Here is a 13,152-nt window from a genome sequence, read left to right as displayed (position 1 = left end):
AGAATGAAAAAGTAAAAGAGAATTCTCCCTGCTTATCTCATCTTGTGGTAGACAGACCTGTCATGCAAACTCTATAGCTTTTCTCAATAAAGGAATTTGAACAAGGATGAAGAGAGAAAAGTAACAAGAACAGTCACCATACTTCAATCTGCAGTACGATCTTTGAATATATGATCTGGAAAAGAAGCCACTTTAAAAGAAAGATGTCTATTCATTTAACCATGTCAGACAAGGTAGCTTCACTTTGGGTATGTAAGTTGACACAGTTGTTGAGATCTCCATCAAGGATAACTCAGGAAGAACTAAGAAATATATTTAAAGAACACAATACTCAGTCTACTTTATACCACACATGCAAGTGGGTGCACTTAATTATGTCTGTATTTGACGGTGCCAGAGGTAGATGCCATGTATCTTCCTGTCCCACTCAGACTCTCTTACTAAATCCAGAACTCGTTCTGTTGGTTGGATTGGCTCGTCAGCAAGCTCCAGAGACCTGCCAGTCTCTGTCCCTCCCAGTGCTAGGGTTACAGATACAGAGTGCAACACCAGGCTTTTATGGAGATGCTGGTGATCTGCACTGATGTCCTGATGCTTACCTGTACAGGATGCACTTTACCCACTGAGCCATCTCCTCAGTCCCACTACCTGTGTATTCTTTTTTTTTTCTTTTCTTTTTTTCAGAGCTGGGGACTGAACCCAGGGCCTTGCGCTTGCTCTACCACTGAGCTAAATCCCCAACCCCTACCTGTGATATTCTTATGGAAGGTGCATACCGCAAAAACTTAGGAAATTGTATTTTATAAAACAAATGCCCTATGTTCATTAAAAATTGATAAGTATAAAAGTTAAGGAAAAAAACTAAGGAACTGTCCATAACTAGTCACAAAAATATGGAAATTAAATTTTTATATGTACCTAATTCAATCTATGAGCCTAACAGTACTACTTTGTAGTAAAGGTCATTACTGAGACAGAACACTGGAGCGAATCTGAGGAAAAGACAGGAATGCACGCACAGAAGCTCTCTGATTTTTGCTGGTCATATTTGTAAATGTAGGATGATGGAAACCACTGCTGGGTTTTCATGCAGAGCTGAGACTGTATCTTCAGAAAAACTCCTCTGTTACAGGACATTTACTATTTATACCCATGGAATGAATATAGTAAATTATTCACCAATTGTAAAAATATTGGTTTGTCACTTATTATCATATACCTATACTTTAGTGCTAAATTGCTATAAAACACCCAAACCCAAACTACTGATTAACAATGTGAACCAAGTGAACCAAGCAAAACCAAGTCAGTTGTGATGAAAAGAGTATTTTACAGAGTCTAGAAATATTTTCAACTTTTTATGTACATTATAAATATCTTCAGGCATAGAAATTAAAATACAATGTTACATAGAATTAAATTAAATGTCACTTTGTTTTGCTTCATTTGGAGGCCTCTGGTGAAAAGAACAATAAAAGAGAAGTAAGTTTGGGAGAGCTCTTCAGACAGCTTCTAAAGAGGAAAGGACTGTAATAAAATGGGAACAGGAAGCCATTAAACTAAGGCACCAGGAAGGAAGGAAGCACCTGAAAGACTAGGAAGTGATTCACCAAGTTAAATGCTGATGAGAGGCTTCGAGTGAGGCGGGGCATTTGGTTTACACAGATGGATGGAAGGAGAGGTGTAGGGATGGAGAAATGGAGACCACTTTGTAGGCACAAAGCATTAGTGAATGATAGAAACTGTCTTTTGAAAAACCAATAATCTTGAAGTTTAAGAAACAGTTTCATAAGGCATCTGTGTTAAGCTAGGATAAATTTTGATACTTAAGACTACCACATTAGAGGAGTTCGAGAAAGGATTGAAGGAGCTGAAGGAGTTTGCAACCCCATAAGAACAACAATATCATCCAACCAGAGCTCTCAGGGACTAAAGCACCACCCAAAGAGTGCACATGGACAGACTCATGACTCCAGGTGCGTGTGTAGCAGAGGATGGCCTTGCTGGGCACCAATGGGAGAAGCCCTTGGTCCTGCCAAGGCTGGAGTCCCCAGTGTAGGGGAATGTTAGGGCAGGGAGGTGGGAAGGTAGGGGTGGTTAGGGAGGGGAAGCATACCCTTATAGAAGAAGGGAGACGGGTGATGGGATAGGGGGCTTATGGACCAGAAACCAGGAAAGGGAATAACATTTGAAATGTAAATTTAAAAATGTCCAGTTAAAAAACAACAACAACAACAACAAAAAAGACTATTTCTGGGGCTGGAGAGATGGCTCAGTGGTTAAGAGCACTGACTGCTCTTCCAGAGGTCCTGAGTTCAAATCCCAGCAACCACATGGTGGCTCACAGCCATCTGTAATGGGATCTGATGTCCTCTTTAGGTGTGTCTGAGGACAGCTACAGTCAGTGTGTTCCTATATATAAAATAAATAAATCTTTAAATAAAAAGGAATATTTCTGATTCAACAACATTGTAAAAATAAAATTAACTTTTAGAATAACAATTTCATTAAATTTGACATCAATTCCATATTGATTCAACTTATTTAAAAAAGTGACTCTCATACTACAATAAGCATTTTTTCCATTATCACGCTATGGAATAATAATGTTAACCTATACCTACTCATTAAGTCCTCATTCAAATATATTCAGCACTTCTGAGAAATAAGTGCAAGGACTCACTTCAGGGGCTTTAAACAAACAAACAAACAAATAGAAACTATTCACTGCCATAATTTAAAGGTAAAAAACTGATACTCTGAAGAAATTCAGAGTTTATTTTAGAAGATAACTGGTAAACTTATTTGATTCTTATCTTTTCTACTTAGCTAAAATAAGTTTAGATCATTAAAATTAGATCTTTTTAAAACATCCTGAGTCTGTGAAACAACCTTAATTTACTTTATCTTAAGATGAATCATCTCCGAAATAAAATAGGATTTTATTGTTAAGCTTTTTGACTAACAGTTCTTCCCTGCTATGGCCTCAATGCAATAAATTAGCAGAGACATTATCCTATTATAACAATAGTTAATATTCTAGAGTAATACAGAGGACATACAAAACAGTTAAATATTTATATAGATGAAATTTATGTTGTATATTATAGTTTTCTTAATTTTCAAAATCAGAAAGGATGTTGTGATATAAAAAAATTATCAAAATGAAAGGAAACTTTTTTTTAAGACTGTTACTCCTTACCTTAGAAGATGAAGAATCACATTCCTGACATATCCATCCATAGCCTGTTTGTTTAGGAGATTTTTTCAAAGGAGGATCTAAACAGCCAAAATGGTAGCACAGTCTGCATTCATCACATCTGTAGGGCAAGCAGAGTCATAGTGTATCTAAATGTTGAAACTACTTATTTCAAAGACAAAAGAACAAAGTGTTACACATAACAACTTTAACATTTAATTCTAATCTTTGCTCAGGAAATTCTGAAATTTACATTTATAATAAAGAAGATCTAAATCTTAAAGAAATATTGTAGAGGAAAAATTTAAACAATATAATTTGCAAGTAACAAACTACGATAAAAAGTTAAGAGTATATAAATGTTAAGATATGAATGAATAAATATATGTAATCATATGTGCAAAGAATTAGCAATCAAAATTCAATTTTGAATGAAGGGTATTAATGATTTGTCTAGTAGACAGTTCACAGACGTCTAAGCTGTAATTACTGCCATTCAATTTATATTTCATTTCTGTATTTTTCCAAGTTACAGTATACTGTAAATGAACGTTCTAAATTCCTAACATTTATAGCATGCTAACAAAATCTACAGCAGAAATAATCTTTTTATGTTAAGTAACAGAATATTTAAATATACAGGAAGAAGCCACTTCAAGGACTGTATGTTATTCTCACTAGTTTTTTTCAAGTTCTCTCTGTGTACTGTTACTTCTGAGGATAATTTACACTTAGCAGATAATTTGATAGTCTCTTGCCTCATATGATGTACATAATCTAAGGAAACTACCATACCTATTCTTCGCTTCAGACAATCTCATCCTGCTGACAATGAAGAAAAATCTGTATTATTTCAGTGATTTTTAAAATGAATTTTGCATCAACTGGAATCACAAAATCGAGAAACTAGTATCAAAATGGGTTTTATTTCTGATTTTCTTTGTATTTTAAATTACAAAGGAGTACTTTTTTAACCAATCGAATTCTCTTTATTAGTCATTTCTCACTGGCTAGAGCCCTCTAAGTCAATTAACTTATAACTAAAACACCAAAGGAGGAATTTACTAAGCAGGTTGCTTGAGTACAACACAAAATTCCTAGTCAATAAGCATTGGGAAAATTAGAAAGGAGCTATTCTTATGCATATGCCAAAAAGAAAAGTAACTTTAAAAATGATCACAATAAAGGAAACAATAATCTATACTTTTAGCCAGAATTCCTTATCATGCTACAAAAACCTAGCCTTTCAAGGACCCATTTCAGAATTCCAGAGTCAAATCATGCAGGCACACCAAGTACAAGATAGTTACCCACCATGGCTTACTCACTATTGCTCCAAAACTCAGTCCTTGTCACTGAAATAAGTAAATGAACTTTTCTCAAAACTCTGAGAACCAGGAAATGAACTTAAATTGTACGTTTACTGAAATTCCAGTTATAGAAGTGAAAAAAATAAAACTGGTAAATGCTATATATTATACCATTGTTTGAAATAAGACATCTAAAAATACAGTAAAAATTAAATGGTCAAATAACTGTTTCTCTGATGTTTAAAAATAAGATCATATAGCTAATATCAAATGTAAAATAAGGATATCATATAGTAAGCCCACAGAATTAATACTCAGGATCTTTCTTTGTCATTTGAATATATTTACCTTTCACTAACTAAAATTTCCATTACACTAAATACTACAATTGAAAAAAAAACATTTAAGTAAGATTGTTTCTAAGTTGGTAAGAAGGTTTGGAGTCATAGATAGGAAGGCAACACTGCTTTAAGTGTAGGGAATAGAATATGTCACTAATTTTTGATGGAAATGTTATAAAGAATTCCATTATTTGGTTCATCAGGGAGAATATATACAATATTTAGGATCATCAGCTTGAATTACAGTTGGTGCTTTGTTTTTGTGTAAAAATACTATTCATCTGCTGTTTTGTCTGACTTTTTTATGTTCAATTTTTTTCAGGTCTTCAAGGTTCTTACTTGCTTAAAATCTACCACACATTGCCTCTAATAGTATCAGTATATTTTTACAACCATAATTTTCTTACAGAACTTCTGTATGCAGAAATTAGGCCACCAAAACTATTAAGGCTATGCAAATTGACAGTGTTTGAAATGAGGCATCTAAAAACACATTAAAATTTTTAAATGATCCAATACCTGTTCTGGTATTGGGAGCTCTTTCAGAAGATGCTGTGAAGCATTTGCTCTTTAGAGATGACCTAATTCTTCCTGACACCTTCATCAGGATACATTTCAGGTCGTCTTTTTCATGATGGCAGACAATGGGGGTGTTAGGATAGTTCTCTAAGGTCCTCGCTTACTCACCAGTAAGTAAAGGCTTCAAGTCCAAGTTTAAATACCATAAAGCGGTGGTCTCTATCCTAGCAACCACCAAAATCCAAGAGAGAGAAAGAAAAACATAGAAAAATACCCCACTTGAAGTCAATAGTTTGCCAAGTAAATAATATGATATTCAAAGAAATTTTACAGGTTATTTCATATAGAAAAATTTCATTAATTCTGATAAATTGAAACAAAATCATAATTGAAAGTACTAGTAACAAGTATATCCTACATGGCAGAGATGAAATCAAGCAGAATTTGCAAAAATTTGTGTTAACTAGGCCTACTGACAAATTTATGAGATACCATTAAAACATAGAGTATTGAAGTTTAAAATAGTAGACTGTATATCCTATGAACACACACCACTGTGAAATTTTTATCAAAACTTAGTAACTAGTAAATTTTTAAAATTCAAAAACTAAGTATTATATGAGGCAATGCCCTGAAAACTATAATAGGATAAAAAAATTTACTGATTAATTTTACTTAGTTTCTATTTCTAATAAGTACTTGAAAACATTTTAATTGCAGCAATACAATAACATACTTAATTTGTCAAAATTAATGATTAAAATGTAAATTTTCAAAAGAAGTCATTGACCAAGAAAAGGACTGTGATGTAACACAATATACTTTATTAAACAAAACAAATGTTGATATAAGAAAAGCATTATTGTACCAGTAGCACATTATAATAAAAAGGACGAACCTTAATCATAAACAAAATATAAATTTAGCATATGAAGAGCGTGTCTTTAAATAAAAACTAAATGAGATGATTAAAGAAGTATATTTAAAGTATTTAGTAAATATTGTTCACATTAGACTACAGGGAATCCTAAAATTTATAGTTTAGTGAAACGAAACAAAGCCCATTTCTAGTGTAAAACACAATCTGACCAATCAAGTACCGATTAAGTACAACTTCCTACATTCTACATTAAGATTTGATACAAACACAAATGACAGAGAAGTTCTCTACGATATTCTGTAAGTTGATTTAGGAAAATGTAGAGACTAAATAAGCACAGCTCTATTTTTATTAAAATACTTACTTAGTGTTACAGCACACTAGAGAAGAAGAGAAGATGATTGATCTTCCTATGTGCTATGATCCACACAAGCAATAACCTAGGTATTGAGTGACTGCTGACAAAGTGGAAATAAGCAAATATATCTGACTCAAAATTTTCTCTATGCCTAAAGGCAAACTAGTCAAGGTGCTGGAACAATGGTTCTCAACTTGGGGGTCTGTGACCCCTTTGGAGGATTGAATGATCCTTTTATAGGATTTGCCTAAGACCACAGAAAACATACATATTTACATTATAATTCATAACTGTAACAAAATTAAAGTTACGAAAGACCGACAAAAATAATTTTGATTGGTTCTTACTGCAATGAGCTAAAGTGTATGAAAGGGTCACAACCTTAGGAAGACTGAGAACCATTGCTCTAAAGGGTTTCTTTAGCTTTCTTAATTTCCAACAACAATAAGGTTATTTGTGGCATACACTAAGTAATTCCTTTAAAAGAAACCTAGCTGCCAAGTAAATAATATGATATAATATGATATAAGTGAGTGCACCTCCTAAGCAAACAGTTTATGGCCACATGACAAATTGGCCTTTAAAAATAACCAGAATCTGAGGCTCAGACTTTAAAAGGGGTGTGCTGTTTTACGGTTACATTGGTGTTGATAACTGTAGGTATTCTATTACCTTAATGGAGCACAATAGTGAGTATTCCCTAAACAATGCTGAGTAAAGTAGCTGTGTCTGAAACTACAGAACACTGCAGTTTTCATTTAGAAACATGAGCATCTAGAGAACTGATTGGCTGGATCTTCTGACTTCCTCTTCGATTAGTCTTGACTAATAACACTGCTTAAATAAAACCTTACTAGCTAGCCATTTAAATACAATTGCAGCAACTAACTGTCATAAGTTATTACAGTGAACACTGACCAGTCATTTCAATTTAATGTACATTCTAAACAAGTGGAATATATACTGAGGCCCTTAACATTTTTTAAACGATATGAACTGTTAATGGTATAATACCTATAAGTAAAATATGTTAATTTTTGTAAAATGTAGCAATTTTAGTGCAAGTCACCACTTACATAAACATTTCCTATACAAATTAATTAGAAACTCGTTTTAAGTCATATATCACAGATATCAGAGCAAGGTGGAGCACAGAAAGCTATTTCGTTAATTCTACTGAGTATTTCTCTCACAGGCAACAGTGAATGAGTGGGTGGTGGGAGTCTAAAATCAGTATTACAGGTGAATACTGATAAAGTGAAACACGATTTGGGAAAAGCCAAATCCAAGCCCGCCTAAAGAGTGGCATCAACTCATTATCTACACCTGCAACAGCCAGGTTGCAACTTCAAAAGTGAAATAAGAAAACAAAACAAAACAAAAAAACCAACAAAACCCAGAACATCAAACAAGGCAATACACAATAAGGTCAAATATCTCGTCACAGCTTGAGAGAATGATTAGACATTTCCATACCTGAAACACGTCTGCTTTATTCTCTAATAAACTGATCTCCATCTGCTCATGCCCTTGGAACGTTTTTAGCACTACAACCTGCTGTGTTCAAGCTCCATGTAACTTTGTATTTTCCTGTTCACAATTAACTAATTATACTCCAATCAATAGTGTAGATCTTGATTTCACAATGTAAATCAGATAAATGAGATAATGGCTAGGAGGTCAACCTCATTCTATTTACCAAGCCCAGCATGAACATTCAATTTCATTACATCCTATGTACCTGAACAGCAGTCAATCTTACTGACAGGCTTACAGAGCACCTTGCAGTGATCGCTACAGGAAAGAAACCTACATTTTTCTCCTATAAAGAACCTCTTATAAATCCCAACTCCGTTCACATTCCGTTCACATTCCTTATAAATATATAAATTTACAAAGTGGTGACTCAGGCAGATATAGATAAATTCTGCCTTCATATGTCTTGTCATGTCTGTACGTGTTTTGAGGAAGTCTCTTAAACAAGTTTCAATAGTCAAAAATAATTTCAGAAAACTGAAAATGTTTCAGAAAATGTTAATATTCTAATAATCTGCTGCAGATTCCTTCTGAATCAAAACAGATTTTGGTGACATATTTCCATATTGTGCGTGAAGTAAAACATACTTACGAGGGGTTTTGTATGTGTTTGTATGTGCATGTATGTGTTTAAAGTTTGTAAATCTGAGTGCTTAAAAAAGTATTTCACTATTGCCTAAACGGGAAAGTAACTTAACAAATGTGAACATTATTTTTCAGAAATCTATTTTTATGCCACATATGGTTTCAGATACACATTCAAGAAACACAAGATGTGGGCTGGAGAGATGGCTCAGCCGTTAAAGGCTAGGCTCACAACCAAAAATATAAGAAACACAAGATGTGGTGATACATAACTGATGCATAAATATCTAAATTAAATTCGATACAAGCTAAGGCTAAATATTGTTTTTATATCATTCATAACTATTTTTAATGAAAGAATTATGACATTTTGGACAAGCAATGTTTTTCTTCAGTGAAATAAATGTTTAATTTAAAGTCTTTTCAATTAAGAAAGTTGTATGTTATGTGTTTCAGAAGATACTACTTTTCTACAAACCTCTTTATACAAAGGGCCCCTAAAAGGCATTAAACCAACACTCATTAATCAGCACTGAATAAATCAGATTATTTTAAACAAATAACTGTATATGAATTCTTCTCAAAGTAATGTCTTTGACCAGCTAAATTAACATTATTTGAAACCTGTTACAAACTCAGATTTTGAGTTTCATCATAGACCCACAATTAGAAACTCCAGAAAGGTATGAGAGTACATTTGGTGGAGCTGGAGAATAAGATGAGCCCAACTGAGTCTCAAAAAATTCTTCTTGTGACTCTGATCTATTACTACTCTATCAGCCATTTTGAATTTCAGAGGCATTTAATCTCCCTCCCAATATTATGTAAGTGTTGGGGAGGTAATTATGTTTTAGGAGAGGTAATAGGATGTGTGTGCGTGCATGCATGTGTGCATGCGTACGCATGTGTTGGTCTGCCACACGGCTTTAGAAACCCTCCACTACATTTTTTGACATAGGGTCTGTCATTGGCCTATTTGCCAAATCTGTAGGGTGGCTGATCAGTCAATCACAGAGATCCTTTGGTCTTTGTTTTGCCTCAGTAGGATTATAAGCCAGCCTTTCACGTGGGTAGGCACTGATGCTAATATGGCACCTCACCAATTAAGCACTCTCCCTTAAAATATCATCCCTTTCCTGACATTTTAGTATTTCTCCTGCTTCCTATCCTGCACCAAATAAATGTCAAATACCTGGGCTGTCATTCTCTTACATATATTTATGAGATATTAATTACTTAGAAATGTTTTCTCAGATAAACATTAATTTTCCCTTTGAACAGTAAAAGACCAATAATAGACAAAAGTTAATTTTGTACTTCATTTAGGAGATTATTAAAGAAAGGCTGTTCTGAGTGTGACTTTAAAGACTATATCATGTAGGAACTGTGAAGTTTATACCTGTAACATGTGACAAACATGTAACATGGGTCTTTTACTAGCACTAAAGACTGAATGAAGAATGACAATTACACTGTCCCAGTCATAACCACTGTGAAGAGTTTTGAGTTAACACTGCGAGTACAGCTATGCTACCTATGATTTCTCAGAACCAAAACAAAAACCCATCAGAGAGAACAAGAAACCATAAATTAAGAAAATATCCATTAATGTTTTCTTACCTTATGCTAAAGACAACTGGACTACAGTATAGTTCATTTGAAAAATGGTAAGCATCCACTGTCAGTTTTTCTTAATTTTGCTGGAGTTTCCCATCTTTTCCATAAATTAAGTAATATCAACTGTTTCTCTCTTAAGACTCAGAGAAAGCATACTGCTTTTCCTAAGGATTATGAGTATTTTTTCAGTGCAATAAATTCAATAAATTACTAGTATCCTTATACATTATTTCATACATATTTAATTTTACTAAACATTTTATCCAATCATATGGTTCCTATAACTACTAGATCACTAGAAACACCGGCTTTACAATTACACTTGCATTTACTATCTAAGGCATTCTCTATTCTAATCCTAAAGTTTAAACTATTCCAAATGCCCTTATACCTGAAAAGGTCCAAAGCCATATGATAAACAATGGAATTTCAAGAGACAATTTGACAATTTACATGGATATGTGCATTCCAATTTCATCAGTCTCTTCTAAATCAGTTCAAGATTAAGTGGTGCAATATTCAAAGTATTTCTGCCGTTGACTTAAAACTGGATCGGTAAAGCGTGAGGATCAAAGGTAAGCTCTGAGCCTCTGGGAAGACACAGGGCTGGTGAAGATCTTTCAGCGGGCGGGCGGCACACTCAACAAGCTCTGTGTGTCCCGCATTTCACAGCTTCACATTTGAGTTCAAAAGTAAAATTAAATGGAACACAGCAAGTTCATAGTAAATAAAACAATAAGGAATAGAGTTGGGTATTTCTGAGAAGTTACCTAAACACTAGTACAGATACTATGTTCATTCTTGACTTTAAATTCTAGTTATAAAATGTCCGTGCTTATATCAAGTGCTTCCACAGGACTCAGAGTTGTAGTCTTCACCAGTCTTTCCCTTTTGCGGAATATACAGATAGAAATAGCATTAAATATGAGCCTAGAGCTGCTCTTGTGTGTGAATACATGTAGCAAATGAGGTGGTACAGACTTACAGATCAGTGGAAAGCATTCTCCTTTTTACAAATAACAGAGAGATATTCATTCAGTAACAGGGGAGCACAGAGCAGGTAAAGTCCTACTGCTCCCTGTAGTTTTCAGTCCAAATACTGTATCGTCTTTTGCCAAAGAAACAAGAGGAAAGACATTTACCCACTAAAATAATTCTGACAAGACATTACTCACTCTTGTTTTTAATAATGCATACACCAAGTGTTTCGGAATATTGAAAGGGGGAAGGAGGAAGGGAAAAAGAGAGAGAGAAGAAAAATAGAAAAAGGGAAAAATCCACACAGGCAAATTAACTGCCTTGTCTACCCATATAATAAACCAATCAATTACATTCTATGCAAACTTGACAAGCAAAAGCACTTTTGCAGTGATAAGCTTATGGGAAGGACAAGACAGCTGGTCTCCTTTAGTTTATATGCTCTATTGAGAGTTTTATCCGCATTTTTAAAATCACACTTATAAAAGAGGTTTCCGGGATTGCCTCCGAGGATGAGCTGTGGCAGAGTTGGGTCTCATGAAGGGTATCTACACAGTAAAGTGATAAGAAAAGAGCATTAACATTTAAAGATCATAGCAGCTCTGAACTATGTCTTATTGAAACATACTAATAATACCACAGTAGACTCAAATAACAAAGAGATAGAAATCCTCACCCTAAATGCCATGATCTTGGGCAGGTTCTCACTGACTACAAGTGAATATTTTATTTTTTGAACACCGAGTTGCCTCATCTTGTATTATTGGTAATAGTTTGATTGTCAAAATCAATCTATTCTATGAAAGAAGAGCTTAAATATAAAGGAAAATGTATGTTATCAAGTACTATTTTGAAAAATAGTGTGTGCTGCTTTTGTTACCGAGAGTGGCAATTTTACAATACTCAAGGAGACAGACAACTGTGTCTCATCTTTACACTTGGCTTCCTCTGAAAAGGACTGAATTAGAAATGCATGGGTAATAGTGTTTGCAAACTTTGTGCCTTGATTTTGGTAGGAGAAATCTTAAGGGCTTAGAGATTAGAAAATAACATTTATTCTTTGACTACGTAGAAACAAAATTTACCATTTCTTTCACATATTTAGAGCTATATAAATGACACAAACCTGTTAGTCACATCATAAAAATGTTTATTTTTTAAATTTAACTACTAGAAAGATGTGTTTAATGCTTCTAAGTTCCACTGAGAAAAAGAAAGTGAAAAGAGGCACACAGAGAAATAAAGCAGTACTGAGGAAAGCTACCACGCCAAACTCGACCACAGACCCGGAAAACAAACAAAACTCTTCCCAGGAAAGAATATACTGTGAAACAATGCTAAGAGAAAGGCTGTACTTATCAACGTATGAGAAGCAACAGCAAGAGCTGAACTCATCACAAATTGCGAATCCTGTGCTGCATTCTCTCAGTAGTGTAGGCCATGAGTGGAGAGCTTTGAGCAACTGCGAATCTGAATGCGTACTCTGTCTGAATATTAAGCCATACTGGTAACACATATTCTAGAGGAAGTAAGCATTTATAATGTAAGTATATTTTACTTGTAGTTATGTGCAATGCAATGGAGAGTAACAAAAAACTGAAAAGAATTTTATAATTACTTATGACAGTTCTTTGAAAATACATGCATAACATATCATGGAAATCCACTTTAAACTTCAATTAAATCCAAGTTGGTCTTTAACTGTGGTAAAACCAAAAGTCACTTCTCATATTCCCTTTCACACTAACTTTGATCTAATATTTTAATCTCTCTAGATGCTAGAATAAGCAGCATGACTTATCTTTAGCTCTAACATGTCAAGATAAAAG

General features: G+C 34.0%; 1 protein-coding gene across 27 annotated transcripts in view; it reads right to left on the bottom strand.

Annotated features, from left to right (window-relative positions):
* Phf14 (PHD finger protein 14) overlaps positions 1 to 13,152 on the bottom strand; it is a 183,226-nt gene that overhangs the window by 41,649 nt on the left and 128,425 nt on the right. For 8 of the 27 annotated variants that reach the window (XM_087658594.1, XM_087658590.1, XM_087658607.1 and 5 more), the window contains 1 exon segment: positions 3,203 to 3,320. The exons of 4 other annotated variants lie outside the window; for them this stretch is intronic. In XM_087658594.1, coding sequence (XP_087514720.1) covers positions 3,203 to 3,320 — 118 coding nt within the window. 27 annotated transcript variants of the gene reach the window in all.

Source organism: Rattus norvegicus, chromosome 4, assembly GCF_021556685.1.
Source record: "Rattus norvegicus strain SHRSP/BbbUtx chromosome 4, alternate assembly SHRSP_T2T, whole genome shotgun sequence".
NCBI classification, from domain to species: Eukaryota; Metazoa; Chordata; class Mammalia; order Rodentia; family Muridae; genus Rattus; species Rattus norvegicus.
The sequence above is the reverse complement of the archived record's forward strand: the minus strand, read 5'-3'. Positions and strand labels throughout refer to the sequence as shown.